The 20531-nt window shown below is 46.1% G+C and overlaps 1 protein-coding gene across 9 annotated transcripts in view; it reads right to left on the bottom strand.

Moving 5' to 3' along the window:
* The window catches only part of SQOR (sulfide quinone oxidoreductase), a 61011-nt gene that overhangs the window by 27534 nt on the left and 12946 nt on the right, over positions 1 to 20531 (bottom strand). For all 9 annotated transcript variants that reach the window (XR_010109909.1, XM_034938707.3, XM_034938706.3 and 6 more), the window contains 2 exons: positions 5436 to 5686; positions 2464 to 2634 (listed from right to left, as the gene is read on the bottom strand). Coding sequence is in view for 8 of the 9 variants with exons in the window: in XM_034938707.3 (XP_034794598.1) it covers positions 2464 to 2634; positions 5436 to 5669 (405 nt within the window). In the remaining variant the exon portion in view is untranslated. The remainder of the gene's footprint in view (positions 1 to 2463; positions 2635 to 5435; positions 5687 to 20531) is intronic.

Here is a 20531-nt window from a genome sequence, read left to right as displayed (position 1 = left end):
TGGGCTGTTCTGTAAAGTTGCCTTCTTTCCAGGCACCTCTTTCATGGGGCACTAACAAGCCAGATGGTGTTTAAAGCAGAATAAAGAGGGGGCTGGGGGGACTGGAAACCATGAAATGTGAGGAAGAATTGAGGGACATGAGGATGGGGGGACACATCTACCTAGAGAAAATTTACATAAAACATAAGAGCCATCTTCAAATAGCTGAAGGGTTTCTCCACAGAAAAGAGAGAAGACATTCTTCTCTCATACACAACAGGACAAAACAAGGAATAAAAGTATTAAGAAAGGTATTAAGTGTATTAAAAACAATAACATCCTGGGTGTCCAAGAAAGAATACAAAAAAAGTTACAGGAAGGTGGATTCTGGCTCAGTGAAGACAGAACTTTCATATAACCCACGTGTCTAAAAAAATGAAGAGTTAACTTATCAGAGAACTCCTTGGCCATGGACTATGTAAATACTAACCTATTTTAAATTCAATCCCCCACCTCCACGTGCCCCAATACCAATTAGCTCCAAATCAGCTCTATTTTTTTTTCATGAATAACCATCATATTCTAACATACTATATAATTTACTTATCATGTCTATGTTGATTGTATGTTCTCCCTGACTAGAATATAATATCCAGTTCAATAAGAATTTGTGTCTGTTTTTGTTCACTCACATATCCTTAATGCCTAAAACTGCACCTGGCTTATAGTAGATGCTTAATAAATATTTGTAGAATGAATGAATGGAGGCCAGAAAGCCAAGGATCATAAATGCTATACAGCAGGTACTCTTTTTTTCTTTTTGTGTTTTTTTTATTTTTTTATTTTTTGGAGACAGCTCTGTCACCCAAGATGGAGTGCAGTGGCGCAATCACAGCTCACCACAGCCTTGAACTCCTGGGCTCAAGTGATCCTCCCACCTTAGCCTCCCAAGTAGCTGGAACCACAGCACACACCACCACACCTAGCTAATGTCTTAATTTTTTTTGTAGAGACAGGGTCTTACTATGTTGCCCAGGCTGGCCTTGACCTCATGGGCTCAAGTGATCTTCCTACCTCAGCCTCCCAAGGTGTTGGGATTACAGGTGTGAACCACCATGCTCAGCCAAAGCAGGTACTCTTGATCAGGGTCCAGGGAAAAGCTACAGAAAATCTCTGAACTCCCTAAAAGCAAATGCAAAATCTGATACATAGGTGCATTTTTCTAGAGAGGGCTTTCATCTGGTACCCAGAAAGATCCATGACCCAAAAAAAGCTTAACAATGCCTCAGCAGGCCGGGCACAATGGCTCACCCCTATAATCCCAACAATTTGGGAGGCTGAGGCAGGTGGGTCACTTGAGGTCAAGAGTTCGAGCCAGCCTGGCCAACATGGTAAAACCCTGTCACTACCAAAAAATACAAAAATTATCCAGGCATGGTGATGCGCACCTGTAGTCCCAGCTACTGGGGAGGCTGAGGTGGGAGAATCGCTTGAACCCAGGAGGTGGAGGTTGCAGTGAGCCAAGATTGTGTCACTGCACTCCAGCCTGGGCGACAAAGTGAGACTCTGTCTCAAAAAAAATAATGCCTCAGCAGATGAATCTCTGTTGGAGGAAGGGTTGGACTTGAAAACGTTTTAGGATCCTCACCCAACTCTGATTCTACAATTCCGTGAAAATGCCAGAGTCCCCAGTTGAAGGGGGAAGGGGCAGAGGATTAAGACCAATAACACCCTGTGAGCCCAAAAACCACAGGAGCCTGGAACAGGTCAGAGCACGGTGGCTGCACTGCCTGCCCCTGCCCTGGGCTCAGCAGCAGGTGGGGGAAAAGAAAGCTGCAGATGGCTTCTGAGCAGGCCTTCCACCATCCTGCTCTTATCACCTCAGTCAAACATGGGGCGGCCACTGCTGAAAAGCTTTGACCCCTGAGTGGTGAGGGTGGGAGACTTCTAAAAGGTGCTGAGCAGTTGTGAGCCTCAAGCTCCAGCAACAATTCTCCTTAGCGCTGGCATGAACCTCAGACTCACAGGATTCCCCTACAGTTCTGGCAGAGTGCCCCCCAGGGTGGCTGGATGGATATTTTCCAGCATCCTATTGTTCTGGGAGGCTAGGCGACCGGTAGAAAATCTGATTGCTTCAGAAAAAGAGAAGGAGGAAGGTGCTTGCTATTTTAACATGTAGCAACGTATAAACAAATGGTTTGATAAACATTCAGGTGCAAGATAGTATACTAAGCAATAGGGTGCACAGTGGGTGTTCAACAAATACTTATCTTAGTTGTTTATTAACTCAATATCACTCTGTCCTTCCATCTATCCTCCACTTACCACATACCCTGCCATCTTGTGCAGTATTCAACACACATACGTTCATGCACACACATGCATATATACCGCTCTTTCAACACAAGGCTATCCAGTTTAAGATGGCTGCATATTAATACAAGCTGTCAGATTAACAAAAAATCCAAAGGCCCCAGTGGTTACCTTCTCGTCGTCGTCTGTGTGAATGCAGTTCTTGTCTGGGTTAAACTCAGTCACTCTAGCTTTGATCCATTCTACACCAGATGGAATCACACTTGCCGTGGGACGACCAGATGAGGACAATTGTTTGGCACCAGCACCCACCAGTGTCCAGATTGGCTGGTAGAAATGTCTCTGAGAAACAAAGTATTTGAAGATTTATTGCAATTTGACACTGATCAAAAGGGGTCATAGCTAACAGTATGGGCTAGATTCTTTCAATCACTCCCTCCTGACCTTTAGAGCATCGTATGGAAAAGTCTCCACAAAGTTAGCTCCGTCTATTAGGCGTCTCCTATTACGGTAAGCTCTGAAGGACAGTCACTCCACACAAGAATTCTTCCAAGATCATCAGAAAAGCTATAAACTATCTTTAGTGACCACTGCATTATGTATTGCTGAAAGTTGATTTGGTGTTTAATATGTACATGTTATATGCACGTGCATATCTACACACATATTATGGATACTTCATGTGAACAAATATTTTAAAAATTAAGCCCAGCAGCCTAGATATGGCTCCTCAGGAGCATGTGGAGACAGTGGTAAGTCTGGAAAGTTTACAGCCCCTTCCAGAGGTCCTCTAAACTTCATTAACTTTCAACTGTGTTTCCCGAGCCCAGTGAGGGCTGTGTTTCCTGAACAGCCCTTCTACTTTCTCAGAGACTCAGAGATTTTACACCAAAGACAATAAGTACCAGATCCTACTCCACAATGCAATGCATACCCAAACTTTCACTACTATCTTCTGGAGTTTTCTTGCTTCAGATGGTCCTTTTTTTTTTTTTTTTTTTTTTTTTTTTTTTTTTTAGACAGAGTCTTGCCCAGTCACCCCAATCACCCAGGCTGGAGTGCAGTGGCACGATCTCGGCTCACTGCAACCTCCACCTCCCAGGTTCAGGCGATTCTTCTGCCTCAGCCTCCTGAGTAGCTGGGACTACAGGCATGTGCCACCATGCCTGGCTAATTTTTGCATTTTTAGTAGAGATGGCATTTCACCATGTTGCCTAGGTTGGTCTTGAACTCCTGACCTCAAGTGATCTGCCTTCCTCAGCCTCTCAAAGTGCTGGGATTACAGCCCTGAGCCACTGTGCCCAGCAACAGCCCATTCTTGATCTAAGTTAGTTGTGAAAGTTCTGGACATAGGGGCAAAGGGCAGATTTGTTTAATGGCCTCTAAGAATTCCAATCCACTTAGAGTAGACTGGGGACCAAGAGCTCTCAATATTGCCAAAATGCCTCAAAGTAGCTGGCCAGCACTGCCAAAACCCACAGAGAGGTGAAGAGGACACCAGGAATGACTTTGCAATCTCCCTACAACCAATAATGTGATCCAAGAGGGAGGAAGACAGAGGTCTCCATTTATGAGAGCTCATCAATGGCCAGTCTATCTTGAACAGTAAGAGGAGCAAAAATGCAAGCTCAGATTTTATTTTTAGACTATGAACATCAGCTCCAGCTATCACTAAACCAGACTCAGCAGGGAAAGTACCAAGCCTGGGGCTCTGGCAGCTCCTTCCAGAAATTCCTGTCCTGTACTTCCTCACGGGGCAGGACAAACTTGATTCTGGCCGCCTGAATTGTGCCCAGGTCCCAGAAGAGCCAGTCTCCTTACAAAGAGAAGCCCGACTGGGAGACCCGCCCACGCATTAGCTAAAATACAACATATACCAGAAACAGTAGCCACCTGACACAGCTCTCAGACCACTGTCATTTAAAGTGAGGTTCCTGAATTGAACAGACGTCACTTTAAAAAGGAAAATGATAGAGACTGCCCCCTAGTCTCCTCTCAAATCATGGCCCTGGTTAACATCATTCCCTACTGGGGACAAATCTTGAAAAGGAGTATGTCTTCCTTGTCCTGTCCTCCCCCTGAAACAGGCACCTGATCCATTTTGCTTTTTCCTCCCAAGGATACAGCTCCCAACCAGTACATGCCTAGTTCCACAGGAAACATTAGGCAAACCACCAAAAATCTTGAATATTTTTCTGAAGCTTTTGGACAATCTTAACATGTTTTTTGTGAGACAGCGCCTTACTCAGTCTTCCCTCCTAGTGTCAGCTACCTTTTCTCCCTTATAATCTGCCCTTGCATTTCAATTTCTAAGCCCACTGACAGCTTTCCAGAGGCCTTCCTGCTCCCCAACTCATCATCCCTTCTCCAGACAGGAACAGATAGGCAAGTGCAGTGGCCATTGATTTTCCTCTGGGCAGGAGGTTGGCACTGGGAGAGTGTCATGGGTTGAATTGTATCTCTCTCAAAGAAGGATGTTGACGTTCTAACCCCAGTACCTGGGAATGTAACCTTATTTGGAAATAGGGTCTTTGCAAATGTAATCAAATTAAGATGAGGTCATTCTTGAATAGAGTATGCCATAAATCCAATGAATGGTGGCTTTATAAAAGGGTCATGTGAAGACACAGGGACACAGAGACACACAGAGAACATTCTGTGAAGATGGAGGCAGAGAAAGGAGTGGCACAGCTGCAAGCCAGAGAGTGGCAAGGATTTCAGGGTAACCACCAGAAGCTGGGAGAGAGGCATGAGACAAAGCCACCTGCCCATCCCTCTCACCCAGGCTGCAGAGGGCGCATGGCCTTGCCCATAGCTTGGTTTCAGGCTTCGAGCCTCCAGAACTGTGAGGGAATAGATGTCTGTTGTTTTAAGCCACCCAATTTGCAGTAATTTGTTATGGCAGCCCTAAGAAACTAATACAGAGGAGAACACTAAAAGCCAAGAAATCTGTCCTCCCTCTCTCTTTCCCTCCACTTCCTCCCAGTCCTCCTGGATAGGCTGCTTTCTGTGCCCAGGAGAAGCCCTAACCTGGACATATGAAGACCCATTGCTTGATAGTCATACCCAACCCCAGAACACACACACACACTCACACACACACACGTACACACACACCCAGGCCCTCAAAAGGGGAGGCTTACCTCACTGGGCTCAACAATGGCCACATTCTCTGCACCCACTTTCCTCTTCATGCGGGCAGCCATGGTGATTCCGCCACTGCCCCCACCCAGCACCAGCACCTCATAATGGTTCCTGGCCGCATGGCTGGCCCCGGTGTGCAGCTGAAGGGGGCCGACCTGCTGAGTGCCCAGCCTGAGCAGGCAGGCAAAGAGCTGGGCACGGGGCCCTGATACCACAGCCACCAGTGGCACCATCTTCAGGCAGGATCAGGCTGGAAGGGAAGAGACAGGGCTGTGAGTGCCAAGGTAGAAACCATCATGGGACTGAAGCGTTTTCTTTCCAGGAGGAAGGGAGGCCGGTGTCTGGCCCGCTCCAGCTGGTCCCCATCATCTCTCAAGACCACTTTCCCCACTGGCTATAGTCCCAAGGTCTCCTGAGAGCACCCAATTGGTAGCTATCAATTGACTACACTTACCATTTCTCCCCTTCCTCCTACGTTCAGGCTATCGAGGACTTTGTTTGAACCAGGTTCCCCAACTCTTTAAGTCCTTCCTAATAACCTGTCTGTACCCATCCTTGTCCATCCGTAAGATCTAGGGCACCATCTGGTTGTATCCAGCTGTTGGCCCATTCTCCACGGAGGCACACTCCCCAGTGCTTTCTGTGGATTTTCAGTCCATTAAAACTGATATACGAGTCCACAATTAGAGACCTACAACATTCCTTGCAGTAAAAGGCACCTGAGACCTTGTTGAAACAGAAACCGTCTAGCAAGAAACCCACCTTCTGCAACTCAGAGTACCCACCAGGGCAATCAAGGCCTCAGCCCCCATCCAGAGGCCTCCTGGCTCTGCTTGCCCAGGGAAATATAATGTAATCAAATCACTGGCTACAGACACACAAGTGAAGGCCCTCCACACCTCTAGCAATTTCAACCAAATGATTTTAGAAAGCCATAAAAGGAGCCCTGCCTGGTATCATAAAGTTATATTTTATGGAAGGAATCTGCACATGCTGCTGACTAGTCTTTTATTACATCCAATTCAGTAAACAATTTCTCCTTAATAGTTCCTCCGAGAGACTCACTTTACCTTTAAGAAAACCTGTTTCTACTCTGAGCAGTTAGTGCTTTGGCAGAGAGGAATTTAAGCCTTCTCAAAGACTGACCTTTGCTTTACCCCACGCACAAAGCTGGCCTGACATCCAGGACTCCATCCACTTGTAAACCTTGAGTGGCCCCGGCTCATGATATCTCCCTCCCTGGGTATGACAGTGCCCCAAATCCTACCGTCAAGTCCAGTTCTTAGGGTTCAACACTGCTCCAAGAACCCTTTATTAAAATGCAAGTGTCCAGCTGGGGACTAACACTTCTAGCTGCTAAGGTTACTAACTTCTTAATAAAATGACTTAATTATATCATTTCCATCCTCCCAACTGGAGAAGAGGAAGCCTGCACAAGGGGATTAGAGAAAGCTGGCAGGACAGAGGAGCTACAAAAAGAAAGAAAGGCCTTGGAGAGGGGGAAAAATAATAGGGAATGGGAAAGAGGAGCTGAGGGGCTGTTAAGATTAACTTAATTCCAGAGTTCTGGTGCCCCGACAACTTCTTCAATATTTCAGATCTGAGAAGCAACCTAGAGCTGTAGGAAGGGGATTTGGAGGCCCACGGTAAGTAGGACAGGCTCATACAGTGTTTCCAGGAGTCTAGAGTCAATAAAACCCTTCTGGAAACTTACCCTTTGACCCTGCATTTCCATTTCTAGGAATCTAATCTAAGGAAATAACCTCTAATACTGAAGAAGAAAAACCACTACAAAGACATGTTTCACAAATGTATTCATAATCTGGTCACCCCTCTGCTAATTGGTTTGTGGATTAGGGCTAATTACGTCCTGGGGACAGAAAAAAAAAAATGCAGGCTCCACACGTGCCAGGGAAGGCTCAGGTCACCACTTTAATATGGGGGTAGAGAGCAATGCAAATATCAAAACACTGGGGAAAGGTTAACTAAAATATGGAACACAAGATGATTTCTGTAGTCTTTTAAAATTATGTTCATAAACAATATATAGACCAGGCGTGGTGGTTCACACCGGTAATCCCAGCACTTTGGGAGGCCAAGGCAGGTGGATCACCTGAGGTCAGCAGTTCAAGACCACCCTGGCCAACATGGTGAAACCCTGTCTCTACTAAAAATACAAAAATTTTTAGCCAGGCATGGTGGTGTGTGCCTGTAATCCCAGCTACTAGGGAGGCTGAGCCATGAGAATTGCTTGAACCCAGGAGGCAGAGGTTGCAGTGAGCTGAGATCATGCCACTGCACTCCAACCTGGGTGACAGAGTGAGACTCTGTCTGAAAAAAACAATAAAATAAAATAAATAAAAAATGTTTACATCATGATCAGGATACAAATTAGAAATGCAATATTCTCTCAGCTATGTAAGAGAAAATATATTAGAAAAAACAAAGCCAAAATTTTAACACTGGCAAGTGGTTTTCTCTGGGTTTTAGAATAATGAGTGATTTTGATTTCTTCTGCCTTTATGTATTTTATAAAAGTCTCTACTATACACATACATTAATATTGGCTGGGCATGGTGGCTCACACCTGTAATCCCAGCACTTTAGGAGGCTGAGCGAGGGGGATCACCTAAGCCCAGGAGTTTGAGACTAGCATGGAAAACATGGGGAAACCCCAACTCTATTTAAAAAAAAAAAAAAATTAGCCAGGCATGGTGGTGCATCCAGCTACTACCAAGGCTGAAGTGGAAGGATCACTCAAGCCCTGGAGGTGAAGGCCACAGTGATCTGTGATTTCACCACTGTACTCCAGCCTGGGAAGAGAGGGAGACCCTGTCTCAAAATAAATAAATAAAATTAATATTAATAAAATCTTCCTTTAGATGATAATTAACATTTACAAAGTCCTTTACATAAGCATTTAACTTGTGAGTTGGCTACCACCATCATTACCATTTAACAGATGGTAAAACTAAGGCAGATAGCAGTTAAGTGACTCTCAAAGTTATATAGCCCATGGGTGGACTGTGATTTGTACCCAGGTATTTTGGTGTCAGAGCCTCTACTTTAAACCACTACACCATACTATCTCTATGATCTTTAGAACAATATGTCTCAACAGCAACAAAACAATGCTTGTGTGATAATGTTAAACGGGGGGAGGGGGGGAAAAAAGGCCAGGCACGGTGGCTCACGCCTGTAATCCTAGCACTTTGGGAGGCCAAGGCGGGTGGATCACAAGATCAGGAGATCGAGACCATCCTGGCCAACATGGTGAAACCCCGTCTCTACTAAAATACAGAAAAAAATTAGCTGGGCATGGTGGTGTACACCTGTAGTCCCAGCTACTGGGGAGGCTGAGGCAGGGGAATCACTTGAACCCAGGAGGCGAAGGTTGCAGTAAGCCAAGATTGCACCACTGCACTCCAGCCTGGGCAACAGAGTGAGACTCTGTCTCAAAAAGAAAAAAAAAAAAAGATATACTTTCTACAACTTCCCAGAAAAGGGAAACCATTTTTCATGGTACTGATACCTAAATATTAGCAATGGTTTTAATGATTATAATTATTTTTCCTCTTCTTTGTATGTACTTTTCACAAATTTTCTTTAATACACTGTACATTTTAAATTTTAAAAATTACTCAAATAGATTTTTTTTAGATTGAAGAGAAGAAGAAAGATATTGATGTTTCATACGGAAGGAAGAAGATATTTTATGGTGTGTACCCAGTCATCACATCCTGCTTTTCTTGCTAAATGTCCACAGAATGATAGAATCACAGCAAAACTTCTCACTTTCCAGAAAAGAAAAATCATGTTTTTCATGGTCCTGACACTATATCTATCTCCATGGAAAAAGCCCCATAGGAAGCGCCCCATGGGGCAGGGGCAGGAGGAGCAATCTAGGAGGAGGCCTGGCTAAGTTTCTGGTTTCCAGCCACCCTGTCTGAGGTTATTTGGCCTCCAAGTGATACAAGAGTTAAGAAAAATTTACTTAGGCAGATAGTGAGGGTACGGAAGTCCTCGGTAAGGTTTTCCTTTTAATGAAAAGCAGCCCCAAATCATTTTCCTGTCTAACAAAGAGCAGCCTGTAAAATCGAGCTGCAGACATAGATGCTGGCAATCATATTCAAGATGGCGGCTCCATTTTCCCTTTGCTTTGTCAGCCATGTGTACAGTAAGGAGCAGACAAGATGGCCCCAACTAAGGGGAAAGTTCATTTGCATAATAAGATGAGGGTGGGGAGGCCAGCCTTCCTGATGCGCTATGTAAACGTCATACCTGATCAAACCAATCTGTGAGCCCTATGTAAATCAGACACCGCCTCCACCAACCTGACTATAAAATCTGACATAACCACCACCGGCCGCGTCTTTCCACTCAGAAGACCCCTCTCTCTCAATAGAGAGAGTTGTTTTTCTTTCTCTTTTCTCCTGTCTATTAAACCTCCACTCCGAAACTCCTTGTGTGTGTCCGTGTCCTAAATTTTCCTGGCGCAACATGATAAACCATGGGTATACACGCCAGTCAATGTAGCCACTTCACTAGCTCCCTTCCAGTCTAATACTTCACGGTTCCTCTCTTGAAAATTTACACAAATATTTCCCTCACTCAGCCAAGAAGGCTACTTCTGCTTTATTTCATTAATTATCCATAGCCTATTCCTGGATTCAGTATTTATAAATAAAAAGTCCTCTGAATCAGATTTATTGACATCATTAATAGTCACGAAGCAGAATGTCCTGGCCTTTGCAGTCAAATTTCACTTTCCAACTATAAGAAACAACTTCACAAACACAAAAGAATGTGTTATAAGAAATGTCCAAGTTTCAAAATGCCCAAAAATCTCAATTACTTTCTAATTCTAACAATGTAACATCACCTAAACTTCCAAATCAGAAAACCCAGAACCATAATCCAACCCTGCCTATGGAGAAGGTGGAGCATGATGCAATGTCAAAGACCAGAAACAAACCAGGGCAATAATGCAGAATCATAATTTTTTAATGCCACTTTTTTTTTTTTTTTTTTTTTTTTGAGTCTCGCTCTGTCACCCAGGCTGGAGTACAGTGGGGAGATCTCGGCTCACTGCAACTTCCACTTCCTCAGTTCAAGCGATTTCCCCATTTCAGCCTCCTGAGTAGCTGGGATTACAGGCACAAACCACCATGCCTGGCTAATTTTGGTATTTTTAGTTGACACAGGGTTTCACCATGTTAGCCAGGCTGGCCTCATGTAATCTGCCCGCCTTGCCGTCCAAAGTGCTGGGATTACAGGCATAAACCACCCCACCCAGCCTAAATGCCACTTTTAAACCATGGTGTAATATAAAACATATTCTGTCTTTGTTCCTGGTTCCCAGCTCCAAGTTCCTAAAACCCTTGGGATTACCTGAGTGATGGAAGTGTCATTTGTTTTTCATAATGAGTCCCTGAGTTTATGCTAGTAAGGTGACTCAAGGTGGGATCCCTAGATGGCTTCAGGAGGGGGCTGGTCACCAGAAAAACCAAACATGTGACTACGATTAGAGGGTTGGAACTCTCAGCCCCACCTCCAACCTTGGGAGGGAGAATGGGGCTGGAAATTGAGCTCTATAACAAGACAAGAGCTTCTGGGTTGGTGAACTCACTGATGTGCTGGATGGTGGTGTGACCGGAGAGGGCCTGTAAGCTCCGCACCACCCTGCTACCTTGCCCCGTATGTCTCTTCCACATGGCCATTCCTGAGCTGTATCCCTTATACTAAACCAGTAAACTGAGGTAGAGTGTTCCCCTGAGTTCTTTGAGTAGTTCTAGCTGATTATAGAACCTGAGGAGGATGGATCATGGGAGCCTTGGAATTTGTAGTCAGCTAGACACAGGTGTGGGTCCCCTTGGGGCCAGCAGCAGATGCCCTGCCTGGCTGGCGTCTGAAGTGAGGGCAGTCTTGTGGGACTGAGCTTTAAACTACGGGGCCTCCACTAACTCCGGGAGCTAATGCCACAATTGAATTGAATTATTGGGCACCTAGTTGGTATTGATTGGTATTGAAAAAGAGAACATATATTTGATGTTAGAAGTGGCATCAGAAAACTTCACTTAGGAACCAACAGTAATTTCTGACATTGACCTAAACCAAGTTTATAGCAACAAGCAGAGAAAGATACAATTGAAGGAAGCAACAGCCACACAATCTTTCTTTTTTCTTTTTTTTTTTGAGGCGGAATCTTGCTCTGTCGCCCAGGCTGGATCTCGGCTCACTGCAACCTCCACCTCCCAGGTTCAAGCAATTTTCCTGTCTCCGGCCCCCACGAGTAGCTGGGATTACAGGTGCCTGCCACCACACCTACCTAAGTTTGTATTATTAGTAGAAATGGGGTTTCATCATGTTGGCCAGACTGGTCTTGAACTCCTGACCTCAAGTGATCCACCTGCCTCGGCCTCCCACAATGCTGGGATTACAGGTGTGAGCCACCGTGCCCGGCCAGCCACACAATCTTAATGAGAAGGCAAAAAAAAAAAAAAAAAAAAAAAAAAAAAAAGGAGGCTCACGCCTGTAATCCCAAAACTTTAGGGAGGCTGAGATGGGTGGGTCACTTACTTAAGATCAGGAGTTTCAGAACAGCCTGGCCAACATGGTGAAACCTGGTCTCTACAAAAACTAGAAAAAAAGTAGCTGGACCTGCCGGCGTGGTATCCCGTGCATGTAATCCCAGCTACTGTGAAAGCTGAGGCACAAGAATTGCTTCAACCTGGGAGGTGGTGGTGGCTGTGAGCTGAGATCACACCCCTGCACTCCAGCCTGGGCAACAGAGTGGGACTCTGTCTCAATCAATCAATCAATCAATCAATGGAAGATCAAACTGGACCCTAAAGTCAGCAGAGAAGAAATAGAAAACTGAAAACTTCTGTCAACAAGGAGCATAAATCTGATATGATTTCTTAGTCTCCTCAGAAGATAGCCTGAAACATACAGCTTTTTTAAGAAATAAGAATTAACTACCGGCCAGACGTGGTGGCTCACGCCTGTAATCCCAGCACCTCAGGAGGCCAAGGTGGGCAGATCACTTGAGGTCAGGAATTTGAGACTAGCCTGGCCAACATATCAAAACCCCCTGTCTACTAAAAATACAAAAATTAGCCAGGCGTGGTGGCACACGCTTGGGAGGCTGAGGCACAAGAATTGCTTGAACCCAGGAGGCGGGGGGTTGCAGTGAGCTGAGATCATGCCACTGCACTCCAGCCTGGGCAACAGAGTGAGAGTCTGTTTTTAAAAAAAAGAAAGAAGGAGAAGGAGAAGAAGGAGAAGGAGGAGAAGGAGAAGAAGAAGAATTAACTACCAATGATACAGGAGAATGCAGCCACTTCATCTCTACATTCTTACAAGATGAAATACACTTAAAAATCAAGGCCAGGTACGGTGGCTCATGCCTGTAATCCTAGCACTTTGGGAGGCCCAGGTGGGAGGACTGCTTGAGGCCAGGAGTTTGAGACCAGCCATAGCCAAGATGCCAAAACCCCATCTCTACCAAAAATACAAAAAAAAAGAAATTAGACGGGCGTGGTGGCACATGCCTGTAGTCCCAGCTACCTTGGAGGCTGAGGTAGTGAGAGGTGACAGAGTGCTGGCAGCCCTCGCAGCCCTCACTCGCTCTCAGCGCCTCCTCAGACTTGGCATCCGCTCTGGCCATGCTCAAGGAGCCCTTCAGGCCGCCACTGCGCTGTGGGGGCCCCTCTCTGGGCTGGCAGGGGCCACAGCCAGCTCCCTCTGCTTGCAGGGAGGTGTGGAGGGAGAGGCGCGGGCAGGAACCGGGGCTGCCAGCGACGCTCGCGGGCCAGCACGAGTTCTGGGTGGGCGTGGGCTCAGCAGGCCCCACACTTGGAGTGGCAGGCTGGTGCCACAGGCCCGGGCAGTGAGGGGCTTAGCACGGGCCAGCAGCTGCAGAGGGTGCACCAGGTCCCCCAGCAGTGCCGGCCCGCAGGTGCTGCGCTTGAATTCTTCTCCAGGCCTCAGCTGCCTCCCCACAGGGCAGGGCTTGGGACCTGCAGCCCACCATGCCTCAGCCCCCCAGCGGTGGGCTCCCGCACGGGTGAGCCTCCCTGACGGGCACCGCCCCCTGCTCTGCGGTGCCCTGTCCCATTGACCGCCCAAGGGCTGAGGAGTGCAGGTGCGTGGTGCGGGACCCGGGGGCAGCTCCGCCTCGGCTCTGGCACGGGATCCACTAGGTGAAGCCAGCTGGGCTCCTGAGTCAGGTGGGGACTTGGAGAACTTTTACGTCTAGTTCAAGGTTTGTAAAGGCACCAATCAGTACCCAGTGTCTAGCTATCTGGTGGGGACTTGGAGAACCTTTATGTCTAGCTAAGGGATTGTAGATACACCAATCAGCACTCTGTGTCTAGCTCAAGATTTGTAAACACACCAATCAGCACCCTGTCAAAACGGACCAATCAGCTCTCTATAAAAACAGACCAATCAGCTCTCTGTAAAATGGACCAATCAGCAGGATATGGGTGGGGCCAGATAAGGGAATAAAAGCAGGCTGCCCGAGCGAGCAGTGGTAGTCCTTTCTGGTCCTCTTTCACGTTGTGGATGCTTTCTTCTTTTGCTCTTTGCCATAAATCTTGCTGTTGCTCGCTCTTTGAGACCACACTGGCGCTGCCCTTATGTGCTGTAACACTCACCGTGAAGGTCTGCAGCTTCACTCTTGAGCCAGGGAGACCACGAACCCAGCAGAAGGAAGAAAGAAACTCCAAACACATTCGAACCTTAGAAGGAACAAACTCCGGACACGCCGCCTTTAAGAACTGTAACACTCCCCACGAGGGTCCGCAGGGTGATTCTTGAAGTCAGTCAGACCAAGAACCCACCAATTCCGGACCCAGTAGGAGGACGGTTTCAGCCCAGGAAGTGGAGGTGGCAATGAGCCAAGATCATGCCATTGCACTCCAGCCTGGGCGACAGAGCCAGACCACATTGCAAAGGCTTAAAAAAAAAAAAAAGTCAGGCACAGTGGCTTGTGCTTGTAATCCCAGCACTTTGGCAGGCTGGGGCAGATGGATCACTTGAGGTCAGGAGTTAAAGACCAGCCTGGCCAACATGGTGAAACCGCATCTCTACTAAAAATACAAAAATTAGCGGGGTGTGGTGGCACATACCTGTAATCCCAGGTACTTGGGAGCCTGAGGCAGGACCCCCACTTGAACCCGGGAGGCAGAGGTTGCAGTGAGCTGAGGTCACGCCAGCCTGGGTGACAGGAAGACTGTCTCAAAAAAACACACACAAAAACAACAACAACAAAAAGCATTGCCCATGTCCCACCTTCTCATTCCCCCTTACCCCAGCAATTCTAAAAAAATGAGGCCAGGCACAGTGGCTCACGCCTGTAATTCCAGCACTTTGGTAGGCCAAGTCAGGTAGATCACCTCAGGCCAGGAGTTTGAGACTAGCCTGGCCAACATGGTGAAACCCTGTCTCTACCAAAAATACAAAAAAAATTAGCTGGGCATGGAGGCAGATGCCTGTAATCCCAGCTACTCAGGAGGCTGAGGCAGGAGAATCAATTGCTTGAGCCAGGGAGGTGGAGGTTGCAGTGAGCCAAGATTGCGCCACTGCACTCCAGCCTGGGCAACAGAGCAAGACTCTGTCTCAAAAAAAAGAAAAAGAAAAACATCAATAAATAAGGTAAATTTAACTTTCATTTACCAAATGGCACATGAAATATATTTTATAATCAAATAGTATTATGCTTTTAAGTTAGATTAAAATTCCTCTATTCTAAATTGATTGTGTCCCTCCTTCAAAGGATGGGAATGAATGCTTTGATATGACTGCAGTCTAACTGGAGAAGTAAAGTCCCTGTTGATTGAAAGATAAGACAGCGGACTGGGCATCCCCTACTTCCATTACTGGCCCCTGGTTCCAGACCTGGTCTGGACAAGTCTTTGGGACTTCATACCTTTCCACTACAGCCCTTCCTGGACGAGCAATACAGACTGCCTGTGTCAAAAGCTTCCTAATCTTATGTCACATGACATGGTTTGTGAGCAGCCAGGGCACCTGGCAGAGTTCAAACAGAGCTGCTGGCTAAGCAAGAATTACTCAGAGCATTCTTAATGAAAGATTCACCAAGCCAAGGATTGTCATCAACCCTTGAGCTATTTTTGCTTTTGAGGACACAGTGGGTCTTTGATTTACAATTGTTTCCTCTCAAGCCTAGGCCAGGCTGGGCCCACTCTGCTTTGGGTTTCAATAACCACAGGGTCAACCTTTAACAGATCACCTTTGTAGAACACTTCCAAAATCAAAGAGGAAAACGGTCATTAAACAGTGTCCAGCTCTTGTTGCCTACCCTGTTCTTCCCGCCAGACCTGGCCCAAGCTTACTGTGAGCTGTTGGTCTGGATCTCTGTAGCTTCCTGTCTCAGGGCACGAATGAACACTGTGTACACGGCACAGGTCAGGCTTACACCTGGTGCCCAGGTGGAGGGACTGTTGGAAAACTCATCCTCCTCCTCAACTAAATCCTCCCACTTGGGCTTTCTGGGCGTATTTAATTAATTAAGTCAGCCCTAATGCTATTATCAGTTATTTACACCTCTTAACCAAATATTTTCTTATTTCAAATCCAGAAGACAGGATTTGGTAGGAAAATAATCTATTCTGGCTGGGTGTGGTGGCTCACGCCTGTAATCCCAGCACTTTGCGAGGCCAAGGTGGGCGGATCACCAGGTCAGGAGATGGAGACCATCCTGGCCAATATGGTGAAACCCCGTCTCTCCTAAAAATACAAAAATTAGCTGGGTATGGTGGCACATGCCTGTTATCCCAGCTACTGGGAAGGCTGAAGCATGAGAATCGCTTGAACCCAGAAGGCGGAGGTTGCAGTGAGCCAAGATCGTGCCACTGCACTCCAGCCTGGTGACGGCGGCGCAAGATTCCGTCTCAAAACAAAAAACAAAACAAAAAAAAACTATCATTGAAATAATAACTAACATTTATTGTTTACCAGTTGTACTTGTGCTGTCTCAAAGACTCCTCATAACCTTATAAATAAAATCCCCATTTTACAGATGATAAAATTGAGGGTTTGAGTAGAGATAGAGAACTTGCCTAAGGTCACATGACTAAGCAACAGAACTTAATTCAAACTATCTAATAATTCAGGAAAAATGCCTGTTGGCTGAAATTATTTTATTTCATTTTGTTTTTGAGACAGTCTTACTCTGTCGCTTGTCGCCCAGGCTGGAGTGCAGCAGCATGATCTCCACTCACTGCAGCCTCCGCCTCCTGGGCTTAAGCGATTCTTGTGCTTCAAGTCTCCCAAGTAGCTGGGATTACAGGCACCCACAACCACGCCCAGCTAATTTTTCTACTTTTAGTAGAGGCGGGATTTTGCCATGTTGGCCAGCTTGGTCTCAAACTCCTGGCCTCGAGAGATCCACCCGCCTTGGCCTCCCAAAGTGCTGCGATTTACCGGCCTGAGCCACCGGGCCTGGCCCAAGCTACTTTAAATTTGAATGAAAATAAAATAATCCCAGCACTTTGGGAGGCCAAGGCGGGCGCACCGCTTGAGCTCAGGAGTTCGAGACCAGCCTGGGCAACAGGGCGAAACCCCATCTCTACTAAAAGTACAAAAATTAGCCAAGCGTGGTGGTGTGCTTCTATAATCCCAGCTACTAGGGAGGCTGAGGCAGGAGAATCACTTGAACCCAGGAAGAGGAGGTTGCAGTGAGTGGAGACTGCCTCACTGCACTCCAGCCTGGGCCACAGACAAAGACCCTGTCTCAAAAAAAAAAAAAAAAAAAAAAAAGTTAAAGTAGCTTGGTTGAATCCCATGGAGTGAGGTGGGAGGTGAGAGTGAATATATGTTTTGTTTTGTTTTGTTTTTTTCTAACAGAGCTTCACTCCGTTGCCCAGGCTGGAGTGCGGTGGCATGATCTCGGCTCACTGCAACCTCCTCCTCCCGGATTCAAGCGATTCTCCTGTCTCAGCCTCCTGAGTAGCTGGGATTACAGGCGCCCACCACAACACCCAGCTAATTTATATATTTTTAATAGAGACGGAGTTTCACCATGTTGGCCAGGCTGGTGTCGAACTCCTGACCTCAGTTGATCCACCAGCCTCGGCCTCCCTGTTACTAAATTTTAGCTTACTAAATAAACTGAAAAGAAAGAAATTAAGTTTTTTTGGCAGAGAAGGGCAAGGTACAATAATAGTACTGATTTAATTTTTTAGGAGTCTTTATCTTTCAGAAATACACACCGAGATTCTTATAGTTGAAATGACTCGGAATTTGCTTGAAAATATTTTAAGAGGTGTAAGTGGGTAGGGGTGTAGATGAAACAAAATGGGCCATGAGTTGGCAATAATTTGAAATCAGTGGATGGATATATATGGGCATTCCTTGTGGCAGTCTATTTTTGTACATGTTTGATGAAAGTTTACACAATAAAAACTTCAAATGAGTGAATGAATGAAAAATTAAAAAAAACTAAGAGTGAACACTGGTTTTGCTCTTTAGTCACTGAAATGTTAAGGTTTGGGCATATTTCAATAATAGCAAGATATTAGCAATACAAGTAATAGCAACACAACTTGTAATCATACATCCTCCCATGTGCATAGAGCTTTACAATTCACAGGGCCCAAACCTGAGCCCACACCGGAAGTATTGATATCACTTTACAAATGGGAAAACTGAATTCCGAGAGGTGAAGTCACTCAAGGGTTTCACACAATGCATCAGCAGCAGGGCCAGAGCTAGCATGAATTCTTTTTCTGACAAGCAACTTTTTCTGAATATCCTTTGCAGCAGCAATGCAGGCATTAGCAGGAGCTAGCAATTCAGAGAAGGAGCAATTCCCAGTCTGCACCTTCCAGCTCCAGGGATGGCCTCTGTGCTGCGATAGGGCAGAACAGAAGAGTCCTGCATCTCTGGGTGGCCCCACATGCTGTCTCCTAGAGGGGCCGGCCTCTAAGCAGGGGCAGATCTGGGTTTTATGGGCATTGAACCCTATACAATTTGGGGCTTCAAATCTGGGGTTTCATAACCCAAAATTACCAATACAAAATTAGATACAATATCCAATATGTATTTTGAATGAGAAAGTAAATCACAACAAATACCTGGATCCTTGGTGAGTCAGGACCCTTTGTTCTGCGATCTCTTTTAGAAAATGTATCAGAAATACAAACATAGCAATGCTTGCTAGTTACAAGCTGGCTGCCTCCTGGAACATGGGAAAACTCCCTGCACCCACAGCCAATAAAGGGTCAAAACAAGATTTAACTGGAGGAGGTGAAAGGAATGAGGGAGGCGACCAAAGCAAACATCATCATTTCCCTATTACATGAAGGACATTCCTGGAGACTGGCTCACAAGATTACAGAAGCTAAGTCCCAATTCTGTAGTCAGCAAGCTGAAGACCCGGGAGAGCCTATGGTACAGTTTCAGTCTCAAGGCCAGCTCAAGACACAGGACAAGCCATGTTTCAGTTGAGTCTCAACACAGAAGAACATCCGATATCCCAGCTCCAAGACACTCAGGCAGGCAGGGCTGATTGTCTCTCATTCACGGGAGTGTTCGCCTTTTTGTTCTACTGAGGCTTTCAGCTGATTGCGTAAGGCCAACCCACATTGGGGAAGACAATCTGTTTTGCTCAATCTACCCATTCAAATGTTACTCTCATCCAGAAACCCCCTCACAGGCACACCCAGAATACCGTTTGACCAAATTTCTAGGCACCCCATAGTCCAGTCAAACTGGAACATAAAATTAACCATCACACCCTCTGACTTAAACTCTAAGAAGGCAGGTCTAAATCTGGAAATACCTTAAAAAGGAAATTGTTACTGTCACCTGATTAGCATGGGTTGCCAAGAAAATGCCAAACATTAGCCCATAAATGAGATCCTTAGCATAATCTCCTCTTAATCCAAAATACATGCAAGTAATGTGTCCAGTAATATTTACAGCACATATCAATGGCACTGCATTAGATACTTCATGAAACCAGGAAGGCAACTGACTGTTTCCCCTTCCTGTCAATATTCTGAATCCTGCTGTATTAATTCTATTTTTCATTGTCTGTATTTTTTTATGGTTTGACATTTTGGGGCCTTGCTAATCCCAGAGACTGCCCCTCCCAGGACTAGCTAACTCTGAGAGATGGTAAATGGCTTGCCTGGCTTGCCTATGACCACACCTTTGATATGTAAACCAGTCAATCCAGAGCCATATTCTGAACCACCTCCTCTATTTGGCTTTAACCCTGCAAGAGGAAATTTTCCCCTGCCCTTATTATTCCAGGGCCAGGCATCAGACAACTACAACTATAAGCAGCTCATGAATCCTGGAGCACTCTAAAATTATTCAAACTAGCCAATCCCAAACCTGGCCAGCCCTTTCTCCTGCCTCACAATACAGTCTTTTGCCTGTTCTTTCCCCTCACTTTTTCTGCCCCCTGACCTATGCAGGTGCTTTCCCATATGGCCCCATGTGAGGTGTTATGCCTCCTGTTTCTAGGGAACTGTGAGTAAGAGCTTCTTCCTTCATGGCAGTCACCTCCTGATCTGTTGGCCTCACCATACTTGATTAAAACAAATCCCAGGTACGTTGTAATACATCTAGATTAAAATGCATGTGCCAACTATTCAGTCAGATGGAAGCTTTTACATGTTTAACACATTTTTGCTCGGCTTCTTCTCCTCACATATCCACTAAACTGTCAGGCGGCATTTAAAAAGCCAGGCGCGGTGGCTCATGCCTGTAATCCCAGCACTTTAGAAGCCGAGGCAGGTGGATCACTTGAGGTCAGGAGTTTAAGACCAGCCTGGCCAACATGGTGAAACCCTGTCTCTGAAAAATACAAAAATTAGCCAGGCATGATGGCGGGTGCCTGTAATCCCAGCTACTCAGGAGGCTGAGGCAGGAGAAACGCTTGAACCTGGGAGGCGGAGGTTGCAGTGAGCCGAGATCGCGCCACTGCACTCCAGCCTGGGCACAACAGAGCAAGACTCCGTCTCAAAAAGGAGAAAAAAAAAATACGCCGTCTCTATGCCGTCTCTAAAATGCAATTTAATTACATAGTACCGAAGAATGTTACAATTTGTGGGTGA

Source organism: Pan paniscus, chromosome 16 (genome assembly GCF_029289425.2).
Source record: "Pan paniscus chromosome 16, NHGRI_mPanPan1-v2.0_pri, whole genome shotgun sequence".
Lineage (NCBI taxonomy): Eukaryota > Metazoa > Chordata > Mammalia > Primates > Hominidae > Pan > Pan paniscus.
Note: the sequence above shows the minus strand (reverse complement) of the source record. Positions and strands in the feature narration are given on the sequence as shown.